The sequence below is a fragment of the Meleagris gallopavo genome, chromosome Z (assembly GCF_905368555.1).
Source record: "Meleagris gallopavo chromosome Z, MGAL_WU_HG_1.1, whole genome shotgun sequence".
Lineage (NCBI taxonomy): Eukaryota > Metazoa > Chordata > Aves > Galliformes > Phasianidae > Meleagris > Meleagris gallopavo.
Window position 1 is genome coordinate 2,263,776 of NC_139435.1, and position 26,369 is coordinate 2,290,144.

A 26,369-nucleotide genomic window follows, 5' to 3' on the forward strand; every position below is an offset into this window, starting at 1 on the left:
CCCTACTTATAACTCACTTCTTTACTCATTATCTTTAGTGTTAAAAAAAAAAAAAACTGAGTCTAAAAGTGCATTTCTAATTATTATGTAAAAGAGCTAGCATTTAACAAACTGGTCCCATTGCTAACTGTAAGCTTGCAGTCCTACAGTTTTAGAAGCTATGCCAAGACAGTATCACCTGCAGAACAGTAGCTAAGAAATTCCCAGCGCTGTGTCTTTATGGGATCTGTTAAGTACTACCAAATAAACACCAACTCCAAAGTTATTTAATTTAAGGGATCAGACAACGTAACAGTTAAGAAGATATACTGCACCTCCATTCTAGTCAGCAGCAGTGGACCACGTGTAGTCAGTATGCTACCTTGCCTTTCCAAATGAGTATCTCACTGCAAATCTCTGATTTTCCCCTTTTATACCATTGTGTGGAACTCCAATAAAACTCACCCCTTGGCTCATGCTCCATTCAAAGCTCTGTATGCTAATCTTAGGAAGAAGTAAACTGGCTCACACGTACTGTGATTGTTTTTGGTTTTGTTTTTTTTTTTTCTTTTCCTTTTTAAACCATTGAGCTGGAATACATTCTTCAGCATCAGTACTCAAAACAGATTTTTGAAAGCCTGTAACAAGAGTCTCCTCCGATTTCAGTGCAGACTTCAGTCTGAGTTGCAGAAAGCACAACGGTGGCAAAGTGATTTTTTCACATTATGATCTGTTAAGCAAACCTTCCTCCTTCCAAAGAAAAGCATTTACAAAGAAATAAATATTAATCCCTAGACTCGTTCTCATCCTCATTTTATCCAGAGTTAATTTGCATGATTAAATTTGAAATTGTTTAAAGAAAAATCTTTCAACAGCAGTAAGTCCAGCAGAACCTGTTTCAGGACTCAAAGATCCATCATCTCCTTATGCCTGAAGTGAATGCTATCTGGTATTCCTTAACAAACAGTACAATTTTAGATGCCAACAGAGGGGCTCAGTCATTAAGATATAGTAGATTATTTCTCATCTGCAATAATGAAAAAACATTGCATTGAATGAAATAAAGAGCCCAAACATACAGCTGCTCAGGTCGGTCAAGAAATTCTCAGGAGCATCCATGAAATTTTGATCAAACCTGTATTTTCAGGTTGAATATATATATATTATATGGTGCCAAGTTAAGAATAACATATCACACTGAGCTTGGTTCCTACTGTATGACCAACTAGATCTCAACTCTTCTCTTCAGTCTTTGTGGAGAAGAAAAACAAGCCATAGCATTTGACAGGAGTCCAGCAGAGGGCTGTGATTCTATTGCACAACTGCTTAGTTCACAACTTGGGTGCACACGCAACGAAATGAAGCTAATAATGCTACATCTGTTCAGGGCACCATTGTGCATCTATGTGAATGTTCTTACCTTACTCACCTATCCTAATGTATTTCAGAATCAGTCATGTGAATGGTTTTAAAAAAATAAAATAAAAAATGATTGCACTATTAGGATGGAAGCGGTGACTGACGTGAAAAAATTCCTGTACTCTCAAATTTGGCACTTTAAATTTCAGACCTTACACAAGTACACCGTTTTCTGTTATAAAGGTCATATTAAATGAACTATTGCTAAAAGTTTTACAGCATCTCTGTTGGCAAAGCTATTTTCCAGACAACAGACAGGTTTGAAAGTCAGTCCTAGTAATAAGCCACATTGAGGCTGGAACAAACAGTGCTGCTGAGGCATCCAAATACAGTAAGACTACGGGAAACACAAACTCCTCTGCATCAAGAGGTACAGACTTCTTCAAAAGTAAATGACAGTGCTTTTTCCTTGCTTATGTTCTGACAGATGCACTGCAGTTTCTGGACAATGAAGTTCAAGTGTGAAGTTAAAAATGAAGTCTATTACTTTTTGACTTTGTGCAGAGGATACCCATGGCTGAATTTCCAGGAAAGCTTACCCTGCAGTATTTTCTAATTGTTAATTCCTAACTTTTCAGGCTGTTTAGAGCCTGGCGCTAAGCGCATTAAAAATGCTTTCTGTTCAGAAAAGTGACTTCAGCTAAGCTCTCTGTAAACCCAACAAGAGGGACTGCAGGAAGCACATGGACCTGACACTGCAATGGAGCACAGGGAGTCCCTGCGAGGCCCACAGCTCCACTGCATCTGTGAAGACCATGCTTTATTAACCCAAAGGAGCACGGGATGCATTTTTGGCTACCTTTGTCCTTATCTCTATAAAGCATGTTTTTCTCCTGTTTCAGCCAGTTTCCTACAGACCAAAGATGTTTCTGTCTAAAAAACCCCACAATCTGCCAGGCACGCATTGTGCCTAATTCCAGGGTTTTAATATCATAATGTAATTTATTATTACACGGGTGATAGGAGATATGAACTAACAATAAAGGTCACTGTTCTCCAGGCTGGCTTTTGCACACCCACATACTGCAATGGAGGCAAAAATCAGGTCTTAAGTTTAATAATCACTAAATTTACAAGTTCTCTACATTAGTACAGTGGGATCATTTCAATACACTCAAATGCTGGAGCCCAGTGGCACAGAAAAGTACTCAAGAGTGGTTTCCAAACTCAGCAATGCAAGTCAGAAATCTAGGCAGATCTGACAAATACCAAGTGGGAACTTTCTGGGTCAAAAGGTGCTTTATGACTCTATAAAAATTAAAAGTATATACCCTAGGGGGATTTAGTGAGGGTATTTTTCTGGGAGAGGAGGGGTTGACCCATCTGAAAGCTGAATGAAAGTTTTCTTCCATGGGCTTTATATTAAGTCTTAATTGCCCTGTAAAATGTAAACATAGTTTTAAAAAAAAAAAAAAGTAAAAAAAAAAAAGGCACAGAGCTATGAAAACCAGAAGTTTGACCAACTACTAAATTGAAAAAAATAATTTTAAAGCATCTATTAAAAGTTTACTACGCGCTACAAGAAGAATATGCCTTTCCCAGACTTTCCAATAATAAACATTAACTTCCTTTGTGCAACCTGCTTCCTAGCAATATGTGGGAGAAAGGCCAGTTCTCATGGCAGCAAAATTGTTCACTGTCATCAAGCCAGTTAGAACAGAGACCATTATGTGCAAAATCTGATGCAGATATTTTAAATAAGACATCTAGTAAACAGTTCAGACAGTGAAGACCAGCTATTGCAGTTTTCCTTTAAGTTTTCTCACCCTACGTAAACTTTAACTTATCTCAAAAAAAAATCTTCTAGCACAAAAGGCAAAAAGTCATGTAACTCAGTAAAACCTGGCAAGCCAAAAACATTATTCTTATGTAATTTTATTTTTGATTGTCAAATGATGATGGTTCTATGGTATAGTACTCTGTAAGAGCAGTATACAAAATCCTGTCCATGGCACTTGGGCTAATAAAACAAAGACTCAGCAGACAAGAAACTTCAAGAATTTATCCTTCTTTCAACTAATAAAACCATCAGAATCTCCCTATAATTTGTTGCCTCCAATCTTTTGGCATAGATGTGTCAGCAAATTAAAAACATAGATGTTATAGATTCTTATCACATAGGAAAATGATAACAGCTTTGTCTGAAATGCTGCAAATTTATAAATGGAAACAGCTTGGGCATCTGTGTAAACAAATTCATATTTATGTCCTAAAATAGGTGACCAGCTGCAATCTGCAAGAATTTGCAATAAGGCTAAGTACATTTGTCATGCACTGTAACGGAGAGCTGAAAGCACAGCATAAGTGCAACAGTAAGTGGGGCCTTATTGTAACACAGGCAAGAGGAATGCTATATTGTTCCCAACACAGCTGCCAAGCTGTGGTCTTAGTATACTAAAGCAAAGCTGGCCACTTATCTTAAGAATGAATTTATTAGATTATCACCATCTGATGGGATTTAACAGCGCTGATAGGAATTCATATAGCCTTAGAAAGGAAAAGATCTGAAAATTCCAGAATTCAAAGACAGTCCTTCCTCCAATTTACCACTTCTAAAATTTGTTGCGAAAGTGCACTAAAACCTCAGAACGGATTTTAAAATTTGCCCTATCTTGCTAATATACTGCAGTCTTCAAATTTACACAGAGCTGCAGTTCTCCTGGGCTTTCTCAAGTGCCACTCATCTAACTTAGCATGACAGCTGAGAAACGATGCCAGACGCGTTACAGTTCAGTTTAAAAAACATCCTCTACCTGGTATCTCTGCAGTGATTGTCTTGCTGCTCCCTGAAACCGCTTCATCTTCATCTGATGAACTCGCGCTCGAGTCACACGTCAGGTCACTATCACTGGTGCTGCTGTCCTGCAGCAGGTTGTACTTCTTGCGAGCAGCTGCTTCCCGTTTCTGCCTTAACAGCCGGATTCTTTCTTTGTGCTTTTGGCTTCGGTAACCTTTTACCTTGGTAACTCGACTATTCTGCTTATCGACAGACTGTCGGTTTTTCTTGGCAGCCATTGTAGAAATTTCACTTTCGGACCTGGATCGCCTGGATTTCCTCCCAGCTGCAGATCCAGAGACCCCAGAAGGGTCTTCTTCCACAGCAGCTTCAGCTTGAGAGGGCTCATACTCTGTGGAAGACGATGTATCTGAGTCAGCTAAATGCCCACTGGAAGAAGGAGAAAGCGTGCAATGATTAGAAGAGTCACTCTCATAAACTTGACCATCCACTGGCTTATCACTCTCTGGAGATGCTAGCTGAGACTCTGAGGAGTCTCTTCTCAGTTCCATCAGTAAGCAAGGCATTGAAGAGAGCACTGCGGAGTCTGATGCAGTGGGCTCGCTGTCTTTCTGAGTATGTGTCTCCAGTTCTATAGGTCCATCTTCATCAGGAGCCGTCTCCTGCTTCACAGAAGCCGTCTCCTGCTTCTCAGAAGCTGTCTTCTGCTTCTCAGAAGCCTTTGGTGGAACTTCTGAATCCAAAAGTTCTTCTGCTTTTCCTGCTGCCTCCATCTTCATTTCAGAACACCAAGGTCCGCTCGGTTTTAAAGCATGGAGCACACAGTCTGGAAGACAGGGTCAGCTAGATATGGTTTTCAGCAACACAGCAGCCTGCACAAGAACAGAATGATAAGAATAAGTGACACAAGCAACTCACTCAGTCCAAATCTTACAGTATTAGCTAATCAACTGGTTGCTTTCAGTTACAGGCAGCATGACTCAATACCACACTGGTTTTCTCTATTTGCTTTTTCCTTGTGAACTCACCCTGTTACACCAATCTATTCCTCCTTTTTTCACATTTGTGAAAGATAGGGTTGGAATCACGTTAAATGGGGCTCATCTCACTGGCACGCCAAAGCAGATCAGAAAATGACAAAAGCATTTCTAAACATTTTCTTTATAAAATTTGAACCAATGTGTTCTAAGCAACATAAGCTAACTTCTTCGTTCCTTCACCAAGAACTTTAAGCATTTTAATGGAGAATTTTAGCACTCATGAACAAAGCCAGAGTGAAAATTCCCAGACTTGGTAGCCATCTGACTGAACAGACCAGAACACAGGTCTGTTTCCATATCGATGAGAAATCTATTTTCAGTAGATCAGGACTTCAAACTCCAAAATTTTTAGTTTAGTTTTGCCATTTTTATGGCAACTGATAAATTTACAGTACCAATGTGACATAAGCAAAATCCAGACGTTTTGGCTTGAAACCAAAGTTGCTGCTGAATATTACAGAGCAAGACTACAAAGCAATACCATATTCTCAGGGACATGGGATTTACAAGACCTCAGGCAATGTCTACAGAAGCCGTGGCTATATAATAAAAGATTTCTTCTCAGCAGAGAGAAATGCTGGTAAGCCATGTGTAAAGCTTATTAGGAGCATTTAAAAAACCAGTCGGGTGCTCCTCAAAAAGCTGCCATAAAAGCCCTGGCTGTATGAGAACCTACAAGCTGGCCTAGACTGCCTCCTAAATCTGCCAGGAAAACAGCACCAAATAGCATGGGCTGCAAGCAAGAAAAAATATCCACCCACACCGCAATCCTACATTTTCTTTAAATTATATTTTAACAAATTGCATTTCTTCAGCACAAGTATGAGAGTCAAGCTACTGATCTGACTGATAACTTGCACATTATCAACCAAAAAGCACCTACAGCACCTTCAGGGAATTTTTTTTTTTTAAAAAAAGCAAGACAGTATTCATCATTTTATCTTAATTTTTCACCTTTTGATCCAAATCCTCATTTGTAATTCAGTGCAGAATAAAGTGAAGGAGAATCTTCCAGTTACCACATTCACTTGCAGATGAATTGTATGGAACAAATTGCTCATGGGTTTAGAGCAGTGAAAAACAAACGTATGGCACTTAAAAAAAAAAAAATAGCACACACATAAGGAAAAGCAATATATTAAGCTTTAACCTACTGTTTTGAAAAATACATTTAGGTGGAAAAGGGTGATAAGTACTTCAGCAGCCTGAGACGGTTACCTAAAGGGAGCCTACAAACAGAAAAGGAGTTAACTCTTCTCTTTACAAGGGTAGATAATGGCAGGACAAGGGAAAATGGTTTGAAGTTGAAAGAGGGAAGATTTAGGCTGGATGTCAGGGGGCAGTTCTTCACTATGAGAGTGGTGAGGTGCTGGAACAGCTGCCCAGAGAGGCTGTGGATGCCCCATGCCTGTTCAAGGCCAGGCTGGATGGGGCCCTGGGCACCTCGTCTAGTATTAAACATGGAGGTTGGTGGGCCTGCACACAGTGGGAGGGTTGGAGCTTGGTGATCCTTGAGGTCCCTTCCAACCCAGACCATTCTGTGATGATATGGATGGGTTTGAGAGATTCTTCTATCCCTTCTATTCTCCTTCAGTTTCCCAATCCATCCCAGCTGCCTGTAACTGCATGCTGCTTATCTGCAGCAAGACTTAGAAAGATTCTGTCAAAAGCTCTCTACTGTGCCATTTGCCCCATCTCACTTTGAAACTTCATTATTGAAAGAATATTAAAATAGAGCTTGTGTTTCCTTCAGGCTAATGAATGAAACGATGCAAGAGAATTATGAAAATATTTATGGGAAACACCAGTTATGGAAAGAAATCTTGGTTAACAACAGGCAACACAAGAAAGACAGGGATGAAACTCTACTTCTACTGAATTAAAAAAAAGCAAAACAACAGCAACAACAACAAAAAAATCACAGGAAAGTGTATAAAAAGGAAAATGTCTCCAATACTTGCACTGAGCAAAATTATCTTGAAAGCAAGTTAAAAAAAAAAATTTATGGAGATGTTAATCTAAGGTAGGTCATAAATAACACATAGGAGCCCATTTATTTTCTTGGCCACAGCACAGTATCAACAAACCCACATGATTAATTCACATGTTCCAAGACAAAGGCATCCCAATCCTGTCAGAAAAGCAGTATTTCTACACATTTCGTCTGCAAATCCATCTTATCAAATAATTTTCCTATTTTAAAGTGAAACATACTTGATGACTAAATGGCTTGCCAAGAATTATAGACAGTGGGGTGTGTAGTAAATATATGCCAGTGCAACTCCCAGCTTCTCCTGTGGTAATATGCTTTGAAAAGAAAAACACATTTCCCAAGAACTCTGAAATTTGATTTCTGCTTATGCAAGGAAAAATATGGTTGCTCAAATACATACAGAGATAGCCAAAAGAAATGCATTTTGAAGTCCAAGCTAGGAACCATAGAACTGCTTTTGCACCATCTATCGTTTTAGCACAAAGAATGGAGATTAGCACAGAGGATGGAGCTCAGCACAAAGCTAAAGGGCAGCCAAAATGAACTAGAGATTCATTTTTCACAGGCGTCTTATTTGGGAACATCATATACCCCAGAGCTCCCAAAGGAAAAACAAGAATATCAGCACTTGACTTTCCATCTCGCTAGCCTACCAGCCAGGAAAAAACCCAAACAAGTCTCATCTACATGTTCTGACCTTGATAAGAACATAATTATGAAAAGAAGCTTCTTTATTATTACTAAATAGGATCTTATTTTGACTACTCAAGCCATGCCAGATCTCTTCCAACTCATGTTGTGAAAGCATCTAATCTAGCTGTAGAAGTCCCTGTTCATTGCAGGGGAGCTGGACTAGGGATGGCCTTCAAATGTCCTTTCCAACTCAAACAATTCTATGAAGAACACCAAAAAAAAAAAAACCCAAGCTCTAACAATCCAAGTCATGGAATCACAGAAATTTTCTGTACAAAGAAGCTGATCCAAAGGTACAGAGGTGTCTGCTCCAACCTCCTTGTCTTACTCAGGACTGATCAGATCAGGTTGGCTGCAGCCTTGTTCTGCCAGATTTTAAGCATGTTCACAGACAGAACCCCCCCCAACTCCCCCTGAACAAACTAAGCTATCACAGCCTCTCCTCACACTTCACTATGCTGCAGCTCTTAGAGTTTCTGTCAGCACACTTTTCCAGCCCATTGCAGTCCCTCTCAGTAAGCAGCCTGCCCTCCAATATAGCAACCCCTCTCTGCAGTGTGCCATCATCCACAAACTCAATGAATGCACCTCATCCCGTTGTCCAGGTTGTTAGGAACAGTCTGTGTCTCACTGATGTGATCACAACAGTATACACAATAACAGCAAAGGTCTTGCTGAAGTCAAGAGCAATGCATGTCCACTGCCCACACAGTCACTGATCTCAGCCCAGAAGAGTTGCCATTCACAAATCAATGACAGCTGTTTTTTGACCACCTCTGCATCCCTCACATGCTTGTGAATATGGCCTCCAGGAGAACCTGCACTGTGATTTTCCTCACACTGAGGTGATGCTGACCAGATCTTTCTCCTAGCCCTTGGGACAATGTCTGCTTTTCTCCAGTCATTAGGAATCTCTCCTAGACAGCAGGAGGTTTCATAGGTGGTAGAGATATCAGTGACAACCATCAGCTTTCTCTGTGGCTCCAGATGCCATGGACTCAGTAAGTCCTACCAGTTTATGTGATATCTGCAGTAATTGTAGCATTAGTGTGTATATAAAAAAAAGTACTCCATATTTACCTCAAGGGAAGAGGGTCTGTTGTGACTCAGATTTTTGCTGTAGGAAAGAATGCAGACAGTGGGGGTAATAACATATCTATGCCAAGGAAAGCAACAAATCAAAAAAAAAAAAAAAACACCCTGACTTAGTTCTGATTGAGAAATACATGGATCATAAAGAGGAATACTAAGAAAGTCCTGGTCTTTCTTGCCTCTTTTTTTCTAGTAATAGCATGAAAAAAAAGGTGATTTCAAGATAGAATTAGAGAAAGATCAGTTTCTTTCTGAAAGGAGAATATAGCATTGAAAAAAACAATTAAAGCTGTGATGCTTACAGACACAGATGGATACTTAATTAGACATTGCTAAGAAATGTCATCCTCCTTTTTTTGATACAGATACAAAAAAAAAAAAAACAACACAGCAATTCTATAAGAACTTCTGTGCTATATTTTACTTTTTAACCATACAAAGTACCAGTATGCAGAACCCTTTAAATATCTACCCACAGCTTTACATGGGAGACACTTTTAAACCACAGAGCCATTTGTAAAGGCACATAATCTGCACTCTTAGAAAAATGTGCTTCTGTGAAGAAAGCCAGAAGGATTCCAAAGGTCAGCTCAGCAGACAGCCCACCCAATCTAACAGCTCAGTGCCACCAGTCCAGATCTATTTTTACCCCCTACTCACAACTGAGCAGTCCTGTTCCCTCCTTTGCACCAAAGCGGGCTTGCTGTTTCTTGGGTAAATTCACTTCACTAAGCTAGAAGAAAACCAAACGAGAAAACAAAAAATGTTCTGCCAGAGCTGGCAGTAAGACCAGAGAATGGAGGGCAAGGAACAAATTATCCCTTCAGATAAAAACAAATCTGATGGAAAGCTACCTGCTGCTTGCTCCCCTCACACCTTCAGCTCAAACTAGGCACAGGAGGTGCTACTGAAGAGTTTCTTTCACAGGACTGTTTCATCTGAGAAGAGATTTTTGAAGACAAAAAGAAAAATGGATTAAAAAGCAGAAAATGAAATGTAAACTTACAGGTAGTAGGTCCTGAATAACAATAATTCTGAGAACAACCGTTGTAAAATTCATGCTATTAATAAACACTAATACACACACAGTGCTATCAAGGAGGGTATGCATGCTTTCATCAGTCAATAACTGGACATGTACACATCCTTCACGGGATTTCTGCTTGTTCTGTTCTCAGCAAAATAAATGTTTTTTGGAACTGTCATGCTATTAGGAAATTAGTTTCACCGAAGAACACGATGAGGCCTGACATACTTAATACACATCAGAGTAGCTTCACTTTAATTGTACATCACCTTTTTAGATGCTATTTAACTGATTCACGATAAAGAATGTCCAACACACACAAAGTGCAAATCACCTCTCACCCTCACTAGCTGTGGGTAGGACAGACTCTTACCTCAGAAGAACTGAGTTCCTTACAACAGCTTTCTCTTAAAAGCCAGTTTAGTTTACTACTGACACATTTCACAGAACAGCCCAGACTAGAAAGAACCTCAAAAGATCACCAGCTCCAACCTTTTATGGGAAAGGAACCTAGTTTAACTACCACCATGCCCAGTCACACCTCAAAGACCACTTTTCCTTGCTTGTGACCACTCTTATGTCCTAGCATTTTTATATTAAAATATATCCAGCAAATCTTTGTCTGTTACTACCATTTTAGCACTGACAGAAAAAGAAAATTGGAATCCACTTCCTCACCCCACAAGTCATTCACTACAAGTTATAATTTGAAAAATGAGAAACTACCTATACTTTCACCTAAGATTATATAAAGTATGGATTGTGACTACATAAACAAGAAATCAAGCTGCAGAGGAGCTACTTGTTTAGAATACAGAGCTACGGAGGTCATCCAGACGAAATGTATCTTGCAGTTCCAATGTCACAGATACCAATGTCTTCACTTAAATCTAAATATTTTTCTATTTATATGGAACTGAAGAATACAGTGACTCATATTCACACAAACAATTATTTCCATCACCAGTGGATTATCTCATGTTTACCGAAAGCAACTGAGCATGGATGGAATAAGATGTAAAAGAGTCACGGACAAATTATGATACTTAGTCCTATATTATTTCATAAAATAGTGGATTTTTCTTCCAATTTCTATTTTCTTTTTCTTTTTTTTTTTTTGTTATAAGATAAACAGTCTGGCAAGAGCAAGAACTGAACCAAGCACTTGATGGATTCTGCGTCTAAGGGAAAGGGAGAGAGAAAGGACAGACATAGCACATGGCCTGGATACTGAGGAGTTAGCCATAACATTCAGTTCCACCTCATAAGACAAAAAGGGACAATTCTGGCAAACAGCAGATTCTCGGGGTGAGAACCACATGATTCTGAAGATGTGGTGCACGACTGACTGGCTGCTTCTCAGTATTTGCCTAAACTTTTCTGGGTATACCTATGTGTTTAAGATGCCTTCTTTTCTACTCCAATTTGCTTCCTTAATATTAAAATTAATCAAATAATTAGACTGCTATTGAAAAAAAAACTATTTTGCATCATGACAAAGGAGGAAGTCTTTTGTATTCCTTCTCCTCCTGTGGGATACTGTACCATTCTTACAAGATGTCTTTGATTTTCTTGCACATACCTTTGCACTTAACAGAAGTACAAGCAGTTCTCGATCTGATTGAAGCCAATTGACTCAGCTCTGTATGGATGTGTGCACGATGCTCTCGAGCAGATTTCTCATAACACTAAGCCACCCCCACATGGATACTGTGTAATTTATATAGTGATCCTTTGAAAATGCTGCCCTGAAGCTGACTCACCAGCATACAATTCTACCTAAGGCACATTTCTGGGAGTGGAGTTGGCTCTTTATCAGATGATTCACAAATCAGGCCTGGTAGCAATCCTAAAGAATAAGACCCTTTGCAATAGACATGCTAAGAGAATTGAGGTGTGAAACAAAAGAAGAAAGGATTAAACTAATACTCTTTCAACTGGTTTTGCATAAACAAACCAAGGTTAAAAATAGGCTGCTCCGACTGAGTGTTCAGCAGGCTGGATATATAAATTATACAAGACAGAAGAGAAACTACAAGTATATGTATTAAAGCAAAGGTTTCAGAAGCATCCTTAGCAACCCTGAAAAGCAACATTTTTTTCATCATTAACAAGAAACAAGTTTTTACATTTAAATACAGGTCTACACATTGCAATTTTAATGCACATGTTCTGCCTCTTCCAAACAAAATGTAGCTACCAGTAGAGGTAGTTTACCAGCTGACACACAGGCTTCCAGAAACATACACCAGCTGCCCTGGAATTCCACAAAATCACAGTGCTTGTGAAAATAAATTAATTAGCACATAGACAAGGGCACAGAGGTTGCATTTAATCTTCTGAAATATCATTTCCGTCTCAAAGTGTAGCTGCTTTTCTTGAGAGCACAGTGATTTAAAGTCCCCAGCACTCTACATTCCATTAGTAGCCAGAGGCATAATTTTTCCTACCCTGTTCCTAAAAAATTTGGGAGATAAATTTATGGATTATCACGATTCTTTCAATAAAACTAGTTGAAGAAATCAGTGCTGGGCTAGCTACATTTCTTGCACATGACCAACCTACTAAGGATAGCCATACAGATGCACCATCTCCTCCTAGGAATTGCAGTTTAACAAAACCTCATTTTACCTACCTACTTCTGTTACTCAAGATAAATGCATGCTGTGCTTCCTCCATTGATTCATGCCATTTTATACAAAGAGACTAAAATAGCCTGTTAAACAGATCAACCGGAAATGTTGGCCTATTGTTCTACTGTGGTCAAAATAATGCTCCCAGAAGTATCACATATTAAGTTGTTTGGGAACAATGCTAACACTTAAATTAATCCTGATCGCCAGAGTGGAGATTTGCTTTCTATTCTGAACATTTTTCTGTTATATGCAGAAAGTGACCACACACTTTGTTATCTGCTAGTAGCTTCAAACACATCAGGACAACAACAGTGCAGCTTTGATGTACTACTAGTCATTTCACTGCTGTCTCCAGGAAAGTTAAAGCAGATCTATCCTAGGCAGGCACAAACGAACACTCTGTACCCTACTGCTATTTGGAAAATTCGAAGCAGCAATGACTGGTATGGGTCACAGGTTGCAGTTTCACGAGTCCTTCAATCCCTCTGGCTGTCTGCTGCCACTGAAACGAAGCAGAACTGCCCACTGCTGGTCCTCTTCTGTAACCCTGCTCCCTAGAAGGAAGCTCTGCACATTACAGAAGACTAAGGCCTGAGAAGCACAGCTCAGGAGAGCTAAGTGAGCAGCTGAACACAACAGACAGCACTGACAGATCTAGAATGAGGGGAGCACTAGACCAGGCACTGGGCCTAGCAAATCATAACCCGTCAGTTCTTGATATCAGGAGCACAGACACTTTAAATAGAGAAGTGCTGCTTGGCAATTATTTGCAACTTTTCCTTTCCTGGCACAGGACTGCCTGCCTACCTTATGCTAGATCTGCACCTCTGCACAGTCTTGCACTACTCCTCTAGCTGATGTTGGTGATCCCTTTGTCTGTGGCATCTCATAATAAAGTCATCCAGAGAAAGTCATCAAACTAGACATTGCACGAGTTTATGACAGCCACTTGTTTATAACAAAGCTGAGTTAGCAAAGAAATATTAAGCAAGTACTTCACAATCAGCCTGTTTTACATGCTGGCATAGAAAAAAAAAACAAATCAGCCTTGGGGTATTTTAAAGCTTCAAAAACCATCATTCAGTAGCAGTTTTGCTTTAGGCAAAAACACAGTATCTTCCTGTCATATCTGGCAGCAACGTAACTATTTTATGGTCTGGCCAACTGAAGAAGAGAAATTAGCTGATAGGCCTAGTTCTACACAAAGTCTGGAAAGAATCTACAAGCCAAAACTAGCCCTCAGGTCATTTTCACACTCACAAGCTACTAATGCTTGTTTGCTAATTAAATTTAAGCTAGTTGTACAAGATCTAAATGCTGAATGTGAAATTGTAACAGAAATACTAGCGAAAAAAAAAACCTTAAATACCCTAAAGGTAATGCATGTTGCCTTCAAATTATGAAATTTCAGCATCAGTAACCATCAGCTGCTGCTGGGCTGTTCCTGGCACCAAAGCTTTGATCATTTTTTTGACCAATAAGAAGACATAAAATTTGATTTTGTTGTCTAGCAGATGTGTAATGCAGTCTCTACATGCCTAGTCTGCTCTGCTGAATGAAATGCTCGTGACACTTGTCTGTCATAACCTTACTAATCAGTAAGCAGCAGATACAGCTCCAGTGCAAACAACCTGCTGGCTTCTTACTAGAAAAAACTCACCTGTGCTGCTGGACCCAACTCAAGACCACATGCAGAATGACAGCCAACCTTTTAGTGTGCATCTTTACAAAACCCAATGCACTGCACCCTATTCGAGGTTTCCTAAGGAATTGTTCCAACAAAACAACAAAAAAGGAATCCTCACAGGACAAAGCGACCACAGATGTCTGTGGATGCAGGCAGAATTAGTGACAGACTGTGGCATGACATGTACCTGAAGGAGAAAAAAGCATGGTAAGGAAAAAGGACAGTGCAGAGAGGGTTAATTCAGAACAAGCCTTTGACAAACAGCAGATGAAGAAGTTGATGCAAAGTACCTCAGGTTCATTCTAAAAAATGATCAAAAGTTAGTCTGGATATTTCTAAAACACAACCAACTGTGTCAAGAGCCAGTTCCAAGTGCATTATAAATGATGTCTTTAACACTGCTGTCACTATCAGATACTTCTTACATTTACTCCTAGTCAGCACACCTCAAGAAATCTGGCCCCCCACTTTGAAAGAGCAACAGAAAGACTGGTAAACATACAGAAGGCTTTGCATATATTTGACTTCAAGAGTTAAATCTAAGAGAACACCGAGTTACCTATTATAGAAAGAGTTAAAAAAAAAAACAACCCTAAAAACCTAGATGGTAGTTGTTGGTACTGTGCAGATATTAATAGAAAAAATCCCCATGTACTCTTAATTAAAAGCACTACGCATCCTAAAATAATTTGTTGCATTATTGTTCCTTTAAGAACAGCTGGGAGAGCTTTCTTAAGAATAGAATAATTATCAGTAGAAGATATGTAAATGATATATACGTACAAATTTTCTAGCAAAAGGAGAGGTAGAAGGAAGAAAGACCATTAAGTCTGATGTATTATGTCCAACAAAATCTTACTGCTGGAGCTTTATGAATTCCACAAGAACAGCGAAATTCACTACAGATGTTAAAAAGTAGAAAAAGTATCATCTTGTAGCACAAAAAGGAGAAATCAAGTGCCTGTTATCAAACCAACTTCTAAATTGTGTGAGTTCTATAGCTGCATAATCCCACCAAAATTAAAAACCCTCGCATGATACTCTCTAGAGTTCTTTGACTTAATTTTGCACTGTTCAACAAGTTCTGGATTTTCTCTTGTGACAGTAGGCTGAAATAACCTGTACATAAAGCATGGCCTGGGATCCAAATGTGTAAATTACCTTTGAGATCACTTATTAATGCCAGTAACTGAAATCATGTAAAGTAAAACTTCATTTCACTGGCTTTTCAAAAATAATGCTTAGAGAAATGCTTGCCTGTTTCAGCTCCTCACAGTCCCTACACAGTGTTAATCAAAAGACATTACAAGCTCTGTGAAAACCACAGCTATTGACAGCACAAACTGCATTTATCAGCCATTCAGCTTATGGGCACAGGCCCATTCTTTCCCATAATGATAACTACATTTTCAAAAGACATCTTGTTGAACAAAATGAGGTCTCAGGCTATCAGAATTTCTTCCATCTTACCTCCTCAAAGGAATGTTTCCTAAAAAACAAAAACAATATCTTATCGTACACTGTCTTTCAATCAGAGTATGTGGAATTAATAGGCAACTCCCTGACCCTGTCATCACCACTTCTTCCCAAAAACTCTGCTTGTGCCAGCAGACTTAGATCCCTCTCCATATCAAGAGCTGGCATACCCAGAGAACAAGAAGTGGGAAAATAAATGGAGGAATCAGGAGATTACCAGTTGATTAGAAAGCAAAAGAGCACAGCACGTACTATCCTAACCATAGGCTTCACGTTAACTTCCTTCGTTTCACTTCACCGAGTTAGACAATATTATTTGGATCATGCAGTGCCAACCATTGCCATGAAAAATGTAAGGTTCTCAATGAAAAACAAATTACTGATATGGTGGAAGCCACAACATTTCACAGACAACTGATATGACAAAGTCTGGCGTTTAGTTATTCTGAGCTCTGTTACTGTGAATCACTTGGATTCTGCTCATTTGAGATGAATGAAAGTGAAATCTGCTTTCTCCAAAATAGTCTTGAAAGACTAATAACCAAGCACAAGGAAACAAGATGTTACAGAAGAAAAGCAGCAAGAACACTGTCCAACCATTGTCAGTCTCTGCCTGCTTACAAAAGCCCAAAAGCATCCTGCAGGACATTGCAGAAGTTGTACTGCAAAGTCAGAGGTAAAATCTAGGTATATGGAAGCAAAAATACAGGCTTGAGTCTTAAATACTTGGAGTTAATTGAAGTGTCCACCTGTTCTTATGATTTAAAAGCTCTCAGATTGAGCACTAACAGCTTTTAGCTGTTACTGAAGATGACTGTCACAAGACTAGAGCCTGTTCAGTATTTTTCTAATTAAATTTTATCCTGAATATTCAAGAGACAGATTAAGTGGTAAAACTGATAAAAAACTAAATACCCTCTTAAAAATGGGTACTATATTGGACCACAGTGAATCTAAAGCTGACTCACCACACGACCATGGCACGTTACTTGACCTCTCTGTGCTTTCATTAATGCATCTGCAATGGTGTAACAGCAACACCTCAGTGCTGAGCTGCATCTCATTTCAGTTCTGAATGAGTAATCAACATGTGCCTGAGCTGCAGCAACAAAGTCACATCCGTGGAGAAACTGCTATACTGCACCGACTCTACTCATGTTGATCAGATCTGTGAGGAGGGAACACAAACAAGTGTGAACAAGCAATCAACTACAAATTTAATTTTTAACTCGTAACAATAACTGAGTGCCACTCCATCAGTCATTCCAGTCTAGTTCAGAGATGGATTTATGATAAAGCAGCTGCAGAGGCTAATACTTATGCTATGTCCACATTTTTATTGACGTCTTTCAGTTTCCTTTACCACCAGAATTGCCCATTTGTAGAAGTTATTTTCTAGATCTCAAATTGGAGAGTCAAATGCAGCAATTTTTGTTGCAGCAGATTCCAGTGTCACAGCAGCTCAGCTATGTTAAGGGCACAACCATTCGTTAGCTGCTGAGCTTCAATTTGTGCACTGAAAAACAGTGAGACAGTTAGTTTCCTTACTGTCCTGCACACAAGGAAACAAGACAAGCAAACAACACAGCAGCATGTAGAGCACAGAGTTCTTTCCCAGTCCCTCTCTCCCACTGCTGTTTCACTTTTGGTTCCCTGCTGCTACTCAAGCATGTTCAGGTCAGTAAAAACTTATCAAGTTTCAGAACTTCTTTCCAAGTGTCTCTTCTGAAGTGCTTGCAACTATGCTGCTTAAATCTTTCTCTCTGATCTGGTAAATATGTTATTAAGTCTTCTGCTGTTTCTGTCAATGTTTACAGTTTTGTAAGTCATCTAGTCAAATGCACATAAACTGATCACTGATCCAGTTCTGTCTAAAAGTACCATCGACACAAACAGACGTTACAGAAAGTGAAACATAGGTTGCTTGAAACAACTTATTTGAAAAGTTCTCACTCTTAGATGCTTTTAGTGGTAACAGTCTGGCCAGAGTGTAATCAGATGTCCTTGTTTCAGTTGGGACAGTAATTTTTCCACCCTTCACAGTGTCTGACATGATGCTATGTTTTGGCTTTAGGAGAAAACCAACGCTGATAACATATGGATGTTTTAGCAGTCACTGGGCAGTGCTGCACACAGCCAAGGACATCTCAGTTTCTCAGCTTCTAATACTGTCCTGCCAGCTGTGGGGCTGGGGGGCACAAGGAGCTGGGAGGGAGCAGAACCAGGGCACACTGACCTAAACAGGCCAAAGGGGTCTTCTACACTGCATGGCAACATGTGACAAAAAAAGGAAAACAGTGGGGAGTTGGGCAGGGGGGGCTGCTGCTTCTCAGGGACTCTGGGCATCAGTCTGCAGGTGGTGAGCAATTGCTCTGAGCATCACCTATGGTGTCAACATATTTATTACTGTTATCTCTCCCTTTCTTTTCTCTCTTTGTAAATAGTTCGTAGCTCAGCCTATGAATTCTACCTTTTTTCCCCCCCGATTCTCTCCTTTGTTCCTGTGGGAAAGAGGGGAGGTGAGTACGTGGCTGTGCAGTGCTGAGCTGCTTGCCAGGTTAAACCGTAATGGCAGGCAGCTCCAAATGCTCATGCACTCAGGAGTCACTTCAGCAGGGTGTGTGGAAGCTCACACCTCACTAACAGATGTTTAAGTGAGATTGGTAATAACCTCCTGGGTCCTGCACGGCACATGCATTTTCAGTGGAACAGTGTTGATGAGATAATATACAAGAGATAGTGAAGCAAGTGAACAAAACTAGTTATAGACTCCAAGGCAAGGTGGGAAAACTTGCTCTTTAAAGGTAAATACCTATAAAGGAGATGGGCATCAGGACAAAGAAGCAATTATTTCTCTTTCTGTACTGATCAACTTATTTCCCAAATGCTCAGAGTTCAAAGCCCCTCCTGATACTCTGTATCTACACTTTGTCCATCTAGTCTTACCTTACCTCATTAATCCCACACCTCCTTCACACTGCCACCTGCCAGCATGATCTGACCATTTATCAAACACACACCAACATCCTTCCTATCTCCCTTTTATCAGTTAGAGCAGAGCTTGGTTTGCATGTGTGGTTACCACTGCATGTACGCCACTCTCAACTGCCTTGTGGTTGTCTTCAGATTCCTTCCCCTTTCCCCAGTACCCAGTTTAATGCCTCCAATCATTTCCCAACTTGTTTGTGCCCTTCAGATTTCATCAAGCAGGCAGCCTTTGTGCACTTATCAAGTGCAAACATAGAGGGCCAGGCCGTACTAAGATACGGATCATGTTCTTGAATGTGCAAGACCACAGTCCTTTCCTCTTCCTGATTTCTAAGGAATTTCTCATTGCAATTTTTTGTGATGCCTATATGCTAGCCCACCAGCAAACAGAAATAGTCAACAAGTTATAATTAAAAATGTAAGTGCTTAAAAATGAATCAGAAGTGTTATCCTCATAGTTGAGCATAAATACTATCTGCCTATGTTCGTGCACTACCTTCCCTCACCCATACAGTCACCCAGACAAAACACTACTATTACTGGTACCCCCAGAAAGCAGCATTGATTAGTAGCACATCACCATCCTCACTGGAGTTCTTTAACCAGCACCAAGCTCCTCTAGATCATTAGGCATGTGAAATACTCAGAGAACTGCTGGAGAACTACTGCTCATAGGTAAATGAGTTCACAGCGCTTCATTTCACTGCTTTTGTACAGCATGTTTACCTGTGATTTGAACTCCACATAAACTCACTGTTGTCCTTGCAGGCTGCTACAAACTCGTTCACTCCACAAAGGCAGTGTTTCCCTGAGAAGCTGCACGGCTGGAACTGCCTGACGTCAGCTCTCCTATAAGAGAAAGAGCAATTACAGATATTAACTGAGGCAGGATGAACACTTCAACCGAGCACCATCCCCTGTTTTAAGTACCTTACAATTGATCAAGTGTGAAATTATTGATAGATTTAAGCAACATAAAGCACTTCAAAACAAACATCTGAATGTAAAAGTTTGTCTGCCGTTTTTGGGCAAGAAATAATATTGTCTGCACTTTAAAATCTTTCCTAGAAAAATAGGAATACCTTAGCACATGCCTAGGAACAGAACTAACCGGTAGCATGCTTGAGAAGTACCTGAGAGGACTTACAGTCTATTTGGAGTGCGGGTTGTTCAGGAAGAAAACTGACATTTTTAAAGAGATGATTACTTAAAAAATGATTAAGGGTTTGGAGATTTACTGCTCATTCATTTCTTTAAAAGCCAGAATTACAGCCAGCAAAAACAAGAAATCAGGACTTATACCTACACACAGCACCTCTATATACAAGTTCTTTACAGAGAGAGTGGTGAGGTGCTGGAACAGCTGCCCAGAGAGGCTGTGGACGCCACATCTCTGGAGATGTTCAAGGTCAGGTTGGATGGGGCCCTGAGCAGCGTGAGCTGATATTAAACGTGGAGATAAATGTGGAGGCTGGTGGCCCTGCATGTGGCAGGGGGGTTGGAACTTCATGATCTTTGAGGTCCTTCCCAACCCTGGCCATTCTCTGATTGTTACAGCCCCTCCAAATGCAGTGAGGTAGTTTATATATAAGTATACTTTGTAAGTATGGGAGTAGTTACAATCAGGACCTCCTCTAACTCAGTTGCTGCAATTATGCCTGCACAAAGATGCTAACAGACGCCAACACAAGTAGCCCAGCTCCACAATTAATAAACCAAGATGTGTTCATAGCTTGATGCCTGAACCATGGTGGGGCTCTCATTACCACCTCCACTCTCCCAACTAAAAGAAGGACCAACCTTCCACCAAGCAGCCATTCAATACCTGATAGCATACCATTCAATTTGCCTGATTGCAATTATCAGCGCAAAGTTACAAGCCTGAAACCGAGCAGACATAGCCCAGCTATCAGCAGTCCGTGCAGTCTGCCTTTTTGCTCATTCAAACAGGAGCAGGCAGCACAGCTGAGCTTCAGATTCTCCTTGCTCGGAACCCCACCTGCAGCCCCTTAAGCCCTACGAAACGAAAGGCAAGATAAGCAACGAACCAGCTGAACTTTCTCCCACGTAAGAGCAAACACCAGCGTATCAAAGTTTCCCCCCCTCGGCCCGCAGCCGAAGCACTGCGGTTCGGTTCGGGCAAACCCCAGCCGGGCTTCGCTTCGGTTCGCCGTGCGAGGCCGCGCGGAGCTCCGGCCGTACCCGGGCGGTCCGTGACGAGAGGCCCCGCTCTTCACAGCCCTCACCTGCGGATCCCGTTTCCCTCCTCCTCCTCAGGGTGAAGGGGAACGAGACCGGGACCCGCCGCCGGCTAACGGTAACGGCTCCAAGCGGCACGGCCCCGGAAGGGCGGGAGAGCCCAAGCCGAGTCGGTTCGACTCACCTGAATGGCGAAGGCCCCTCTTGGCCTCCCCCCCGGGAGGGAGCAGCTGGAGCATGGGCGGTCGAGAGGAGCCGGGTCTCCGCCGCTCCCCCGACGCCAGAGAATATGTCAGCGGAGGCCGCGGGGCTCTTCTACGCGACGTCACTTCCGCCGCCGGAGCAGTCGAGCGACGCGTAGAGCGGCCGCGTCCGACAGCGCCTCCCCTGTGGCGGAGAGAGGCGAGCGGCGGGCTGGAGGACTGACCCTCCGTCCGTCAGTCCGTCCGTCGTGCTGCGGGAGGGAAACAGCGGTGTCTTGCTGCACTGCGCTGGCTGCTGTGGTACAGCAGTGGTTTGGAACTCCCTTCAAAACTCCGTGAATGCATGTGTGTGTGCCTCTCCGTCTCCCAAATCCCACCCGTGAACTTGGGAAAATGCCTTTAGTACCTAACGAGAATTAGTGGCACTCAAGGTCAGGCTGGATGGGCTCTGAGCATTGCTGGAGCTGCGGGTGTCCCTGTGCACTGCAGGGAGTGGGACCTGATGGACTTTAAGGGTCCCTTCCCACTCAAACCATCCAACGATCTGATGATCGAGCTATGAATTCTGCTTAACCTCATGGGCACGTCCAGCATTGGTAGTGCAGGTAGCAGAGGGAGCAAGACCCAGGCGTTGCTGCTGGCGGCTCCGACCCAGATCCGCTTCAAATTTTGAAGCCGTGCCCAACCACCAACATAAAAACGACCTTCAGAACCCAGCAGTGCTCTGGTAAGGTCCAGAACCTCCCTCTAAAGGAAAGGATGCACTTCAGAGTCAAGACTCTATGACACCCGTATGTTGTTGCACACGTGTTAGGACAGCACATCAAGGAACAGGCAATGCAGATTTGGATGGTGTACAAAAAGGCATAACAAGGCAGGCGAGGGCGGTAAGCATCTGCCTCGTGTTTGCAAGAGGAGTGATAGAGGAAAAGAGCTCGAAGAGCTGCAGCCGAAGGAATCGGCAGCCTGGAGGCATTACAAAAGGGAAGAGGGAAAAAAAAACAAAAACAACATACAGATTCTGAATGTAATAGGTACAGTATAATTAGTAAACTAAGCAGAGACACATTAGTGATCTGTAAATATTTGAATGAAGTAAATGGCATGAAGGGAGAAAACTGGAGATACAGTAATGATTTTAATGGGGTAAAATTAAGACAGGGCATGTTTAAGCTGAGAATCAGAATGGAAAGCTTTTGAACAGAGAACTGTAGGCTGGAAAATTGTCTCCCTAAGGAAAGTGGTGAAAGCTTTATTGCTTGAGACTTTAAATGCGAGATTAGGAGAAACACCGGGGGGAAGATTTTGAATTTTCAGAGAGAATGGGCTGACAGATTAGGAGAGGAAGAAGAAAACTGAGTACTAGTGCTGTCTCGAGGAATTTAAGGAGTATGGACAAGCATCTCCCTTGGCTCTGCCTTATCACTTTTAGACTGCATCTGCTAAGAGTGAAATTATTTCAGCGCTAGTTATCTCCACGAGGAAGTGATAAGAACTCATCTGCCATGGCCGAGAGCTGTGAATCTCTGTGGGACAGCTCTAGAAATGAACACCTGGGAAGCACAGAAGGTTCTTTAGGTATAAAAGGGTTTGGAGGTGCAGCTTGAGCTTCCAGGGGACAGTGGCATCACCTTTGCAGCACTTATGCTTCCCCGAAGACAATTGGAGGAAATTAGCTCAGTGCTTGTTTGAGACAGTGTCTAGAAAACAGTGAGAGTGACCCTGAACTGTGCTCCCACGTCAAAGTAAAAGCTGGCTGCAAGGCAGCTGTTGCGAATAAATGTTACCAGGTTTTTTCCTTCATTGGGTTGTGCAGGCAGAGCAAAATTTCTCTGTATTTGCTCATATCTCTACCTCAGGTCAAAAGTTTCCCTCCATCTCCAGACTGAGAGAATGGCTTTTCAAGAGCCCATTCCCCTTGGGTTCACTGGCAGCATCTGCAAGCATGCTGTATGATCATAGAATCACAGAATGGTTTAGTTTGGAAGGGATATTAAAGATCATCTAATTCCAACCCCCCTACTGTGGGCTGGTTTGGATCAGACTGCTCAAAGCCCCATCCAACCTGGCCTTGAGCAACTCCATGGATGGGGTACCCACACCACCCTCTGATGAAAGAATTTCTTTCTAACATCTGAACTAGACCTCCCCTATTCTGGTTTAAAGCCACTGGCCCTTATCCTATCACTATCTGCCTATGAAAAAAGTTGGTCCCCCTTCTGCTTATATTTCCTTAAGTAAGGAAAGGCAGCAGTGATGTCTCCCCATTGTCTTCTCCAGACTTAACAATCCATTTTTTTGCCCACAGAACCCCCGAGTCCACCTCCACAGGGCTGTTCTCAGGGAGTTCTTCTCCCAGTTTGTAAGCATTTGTGGGATTTCCCTGTCCCAAGTGCAACATCTTGCCCTCGGCCTTGTTGAACCTCATTAGGTTCCTACGGGTCCACTTCTCCAGCCTGTCCAGTCCCTCTGGATCACATCCCTTCCTTCTGTTGTTTCAGTGCACCACTCAGCTTGGTGCCATCAGTAAACCACTGAGGACACACTCAGTTCTGTCATCTGTGTCATTGATAAAAATGTTGAAGAGCACCAGAACCCTACAGGATACCACTTGTCACTGCCTCCACCCGGGCACAGAGCCATTGACCACAACAGTCTGGTTGCAACTGCCCAGCCAATTCCTTTTCCACCAAATAGTACACCCTTCAAACCCATATCTCTTCAACTTAGAGGTAAGGATGTGATGTGAGACCATGTCAAAGGCCTTCTACAAGTCCAGGTAGGCAATATCAGCCACCCTTCCTTTGTCCACTAGTGCTGTCACTCCATCACAGAAGGCCACCAGAAGAGTCAGGCAAGATCTGCCCTTGGTGAAGCTGTGCTGGCTGTCTTATGTCACTTGCTCATTCCTCAAGTGCCTTAACATAACTTCCAGGGGAATCTGCTCCATGATCTTCCCAGGTACAGAGGTGAGGGTCACAAGATTATAGTTCCCCACGTCTTCAAATGACCTAATGGCAAGTGAAGACTGAGGCAAAGAACTTGTCGAGTGCCTCAGCCTTCTCCATGCCTGTTGAAGCCAGTTATTCCTTCTCATTTATCAGAGGGAACACACTCTCTCTCCCTGGTCTGTGTCTTCTGACCACATTACTAACCATCCATCTTCCACTCCCAAGTAGCATTTGAGAAACACCCATTTTCCAAGCTCAGCTGTGTGCTGCAAGCATCTGAAATCACAACAGTAATGCTGTTAACCATCCAAGCCATCCCCTTACTGCACTCCTGCTTCCTCACAGTGTTGTGCTATCTCCCCTGTTCTACCTGTGCGTGCAGAACTGGGACCATAGGAAAAGCATCCAGGATACCAGCAAGATAGTGGCAATGCCCCACAGATCCCCACAGAGTTAAACCCATCCTCCAGCTACAGTCCCCAGCTCCCAGAGAAGGAAGAAAGAGAAACGTTCCTTGCTGCTGGATTTGCCAGCCAGTATTGTCTAATTAAGCAACTGTGCCACGCTGCTTAATTAGAATTAAGGGCGCAACTAGCATGGGGTTAGAGGAAGCATTTATTAAGTTAGCTCTTGGTTTTGGAATGGATTGTGTTATGGGTTTTTTGTTATTTTTGTTGATTAATTTTTACTGGAGATTACATGATTGAGTAAGGATAATGTAATACTGAATTACTTCAAGGCAGATGGAGGCAGTGCTGTGTCCTACCACACAGGTGCTACTCAGCTAAGAGAGAAGGAACTGCAGGTTTGACTTTAAACACACACTTATTGGTAAAGCCTCTGCTTACTCACTTGGTTGTTTTATTATTATTATTATTATTATTTTATTTTTTTTTTTTTTCAGGAGAAATATTTCTGAATTGGAGAAAGAGGGATCCTCCCAGCCTGGTACAGAATTACTGAAATGAAGTTAGTGTATACCAAAATGTAAAATGTTTTTAAAGCCACTTGAAGTTACTGACAGCAACTGCAGACTCAGAGACAAAGCTGAAGGATTTCCTGCAGTGTGCAAGGCTATGCAGACCAGAATTAATATTGTTTCAGTGCTGCCCTGTTATTTAAAAACTCAAAGAGCTCAGAAGTAAAAGATCCTTCCCAGTCCTACTTGGTACTGTATATGATTAAGAAACAAAACAAACAATCAAAAAACCCACTTGAGTATATTTACAAGCATGCTGGCATATCATGATTTTGTTTAGAAGTTCCCAAAATGGAATTGTGTATTGAGAGAATATCTGAACTGTTTTAATCCAGACAGTACAGCATACAGCCAACTTCCTCTTCAAATATATCTTGAAACTGTTTTAAGATTTTTAAATGTATTCAGCTCTCAGTTCAACCGTGGCCTCAAGTTGTGCCAAGGAGGTTCAGGTTGGATCTTAGGAGAAATTTCCTGTCTGAAAGAGCGGAGAGGTGCTGGCACAGCTGCCCAAGGAGGTCCATGGAGGTGTTCAGGAAAGCTCCAGATGTGGTACTAAGGGACGTGGCTTAGTGGGGAAATACTGGTGGTAGGTAGATAGTTGGAATGGATCTTGGAGCTCTTTTCCAAACATGGTGATTCTATCAATTCTATGATAACTCCATATTATTATTCTGCATTTACTAAAGGACTGAGGTGAATGAAGAACGTTTTGAACCCTTTCAGCCAAAGGAAGCTTGAAAAGCAACCTGAACCATTTGCAACAAGTAGAATATTTACGTAAAATGGACTAGACAAAATATATAGCCAAGAGATTTCACATACGTCTTTTGATCCAATGCATTTTGAGTAAACACCTACACATTTCAGCTCAATACCCTTAATTCTGCCTTATGGTTTGGTATTTTTTGGTATTTCTCTATCACTTTGCTTCAACTACTGTGTTTTTTTGGCATGTGAATTGTGGGAATGGAATGTTGTTTCTGCATTTGATATTAGAAAGAGCAATTGGTTTGAAGAAGAAGAACACAATGCATTTGTATTCTGTAACTTATCCTTAGAAATAGCTGATCTAAAAAGTAAAATACTATATGTTAGCGGTATGTTTTAGAAACATTATTATTGAATTATGTGAATAATTCTTGCTTGCAAAACTGCAATAGTTGTTAAATTTTCCAAACAATGCGAGTACAGTGTGTTAGGGATTAGAAAACATATTGTAGAGTTGTTCTGTTAGGATAAGAAACTCCCAGCAAAAGAAGAACAGATT

General features: G+C 41.4%; 1 protein-coding gene across 4 annotated transcripts in view; it reads right to left on the reverse strand.

The window, feature by feature from the left end:
- ARK2N (arkadia (RNF111) N-terminal like PKA signaling regulator 2N) overlaps window positions 1–21,316 on the reverse strand; it is a 44,573-nt gene extending 23,257 nt beyond the window's left edge. The window contains exons 1-4 of one of the 4 annotated variants that reach the window (XM_085212928.1): window positions 21,151–21,309; window positions 19,494–19,616; window positions 9,808–9,891; window positions 4,152–5,007 (exon numbers count right to left, since the gene is read on the reverse strand). In XM_085212928.1, coding sequence (XP_085069054.1) covers window positions 4,152–4,914 — 763 coding nt within the window. In that variant the 5' untranslated portion in view covers window positions 4,915–5,007; window positions 9,808–9,891; window positions 19,494–19,616; window positions 21,151–21,309. Of the gene's footprint in view, window positions 1–4,151; window positions 5,008–9,807; window positions 9,892–16,747; window positions 16,948–19,493; window positions 19,617–21,150 lie in introns of all 4 variants that reach the window. The other 3 variants (XM_085212929.1, XM_085212927.1, XM_085212930.1) reach the window with 3 other exon arrangements.
- Window positions 21,317–26,369: the final 5,053 nt, after the last annotated feature.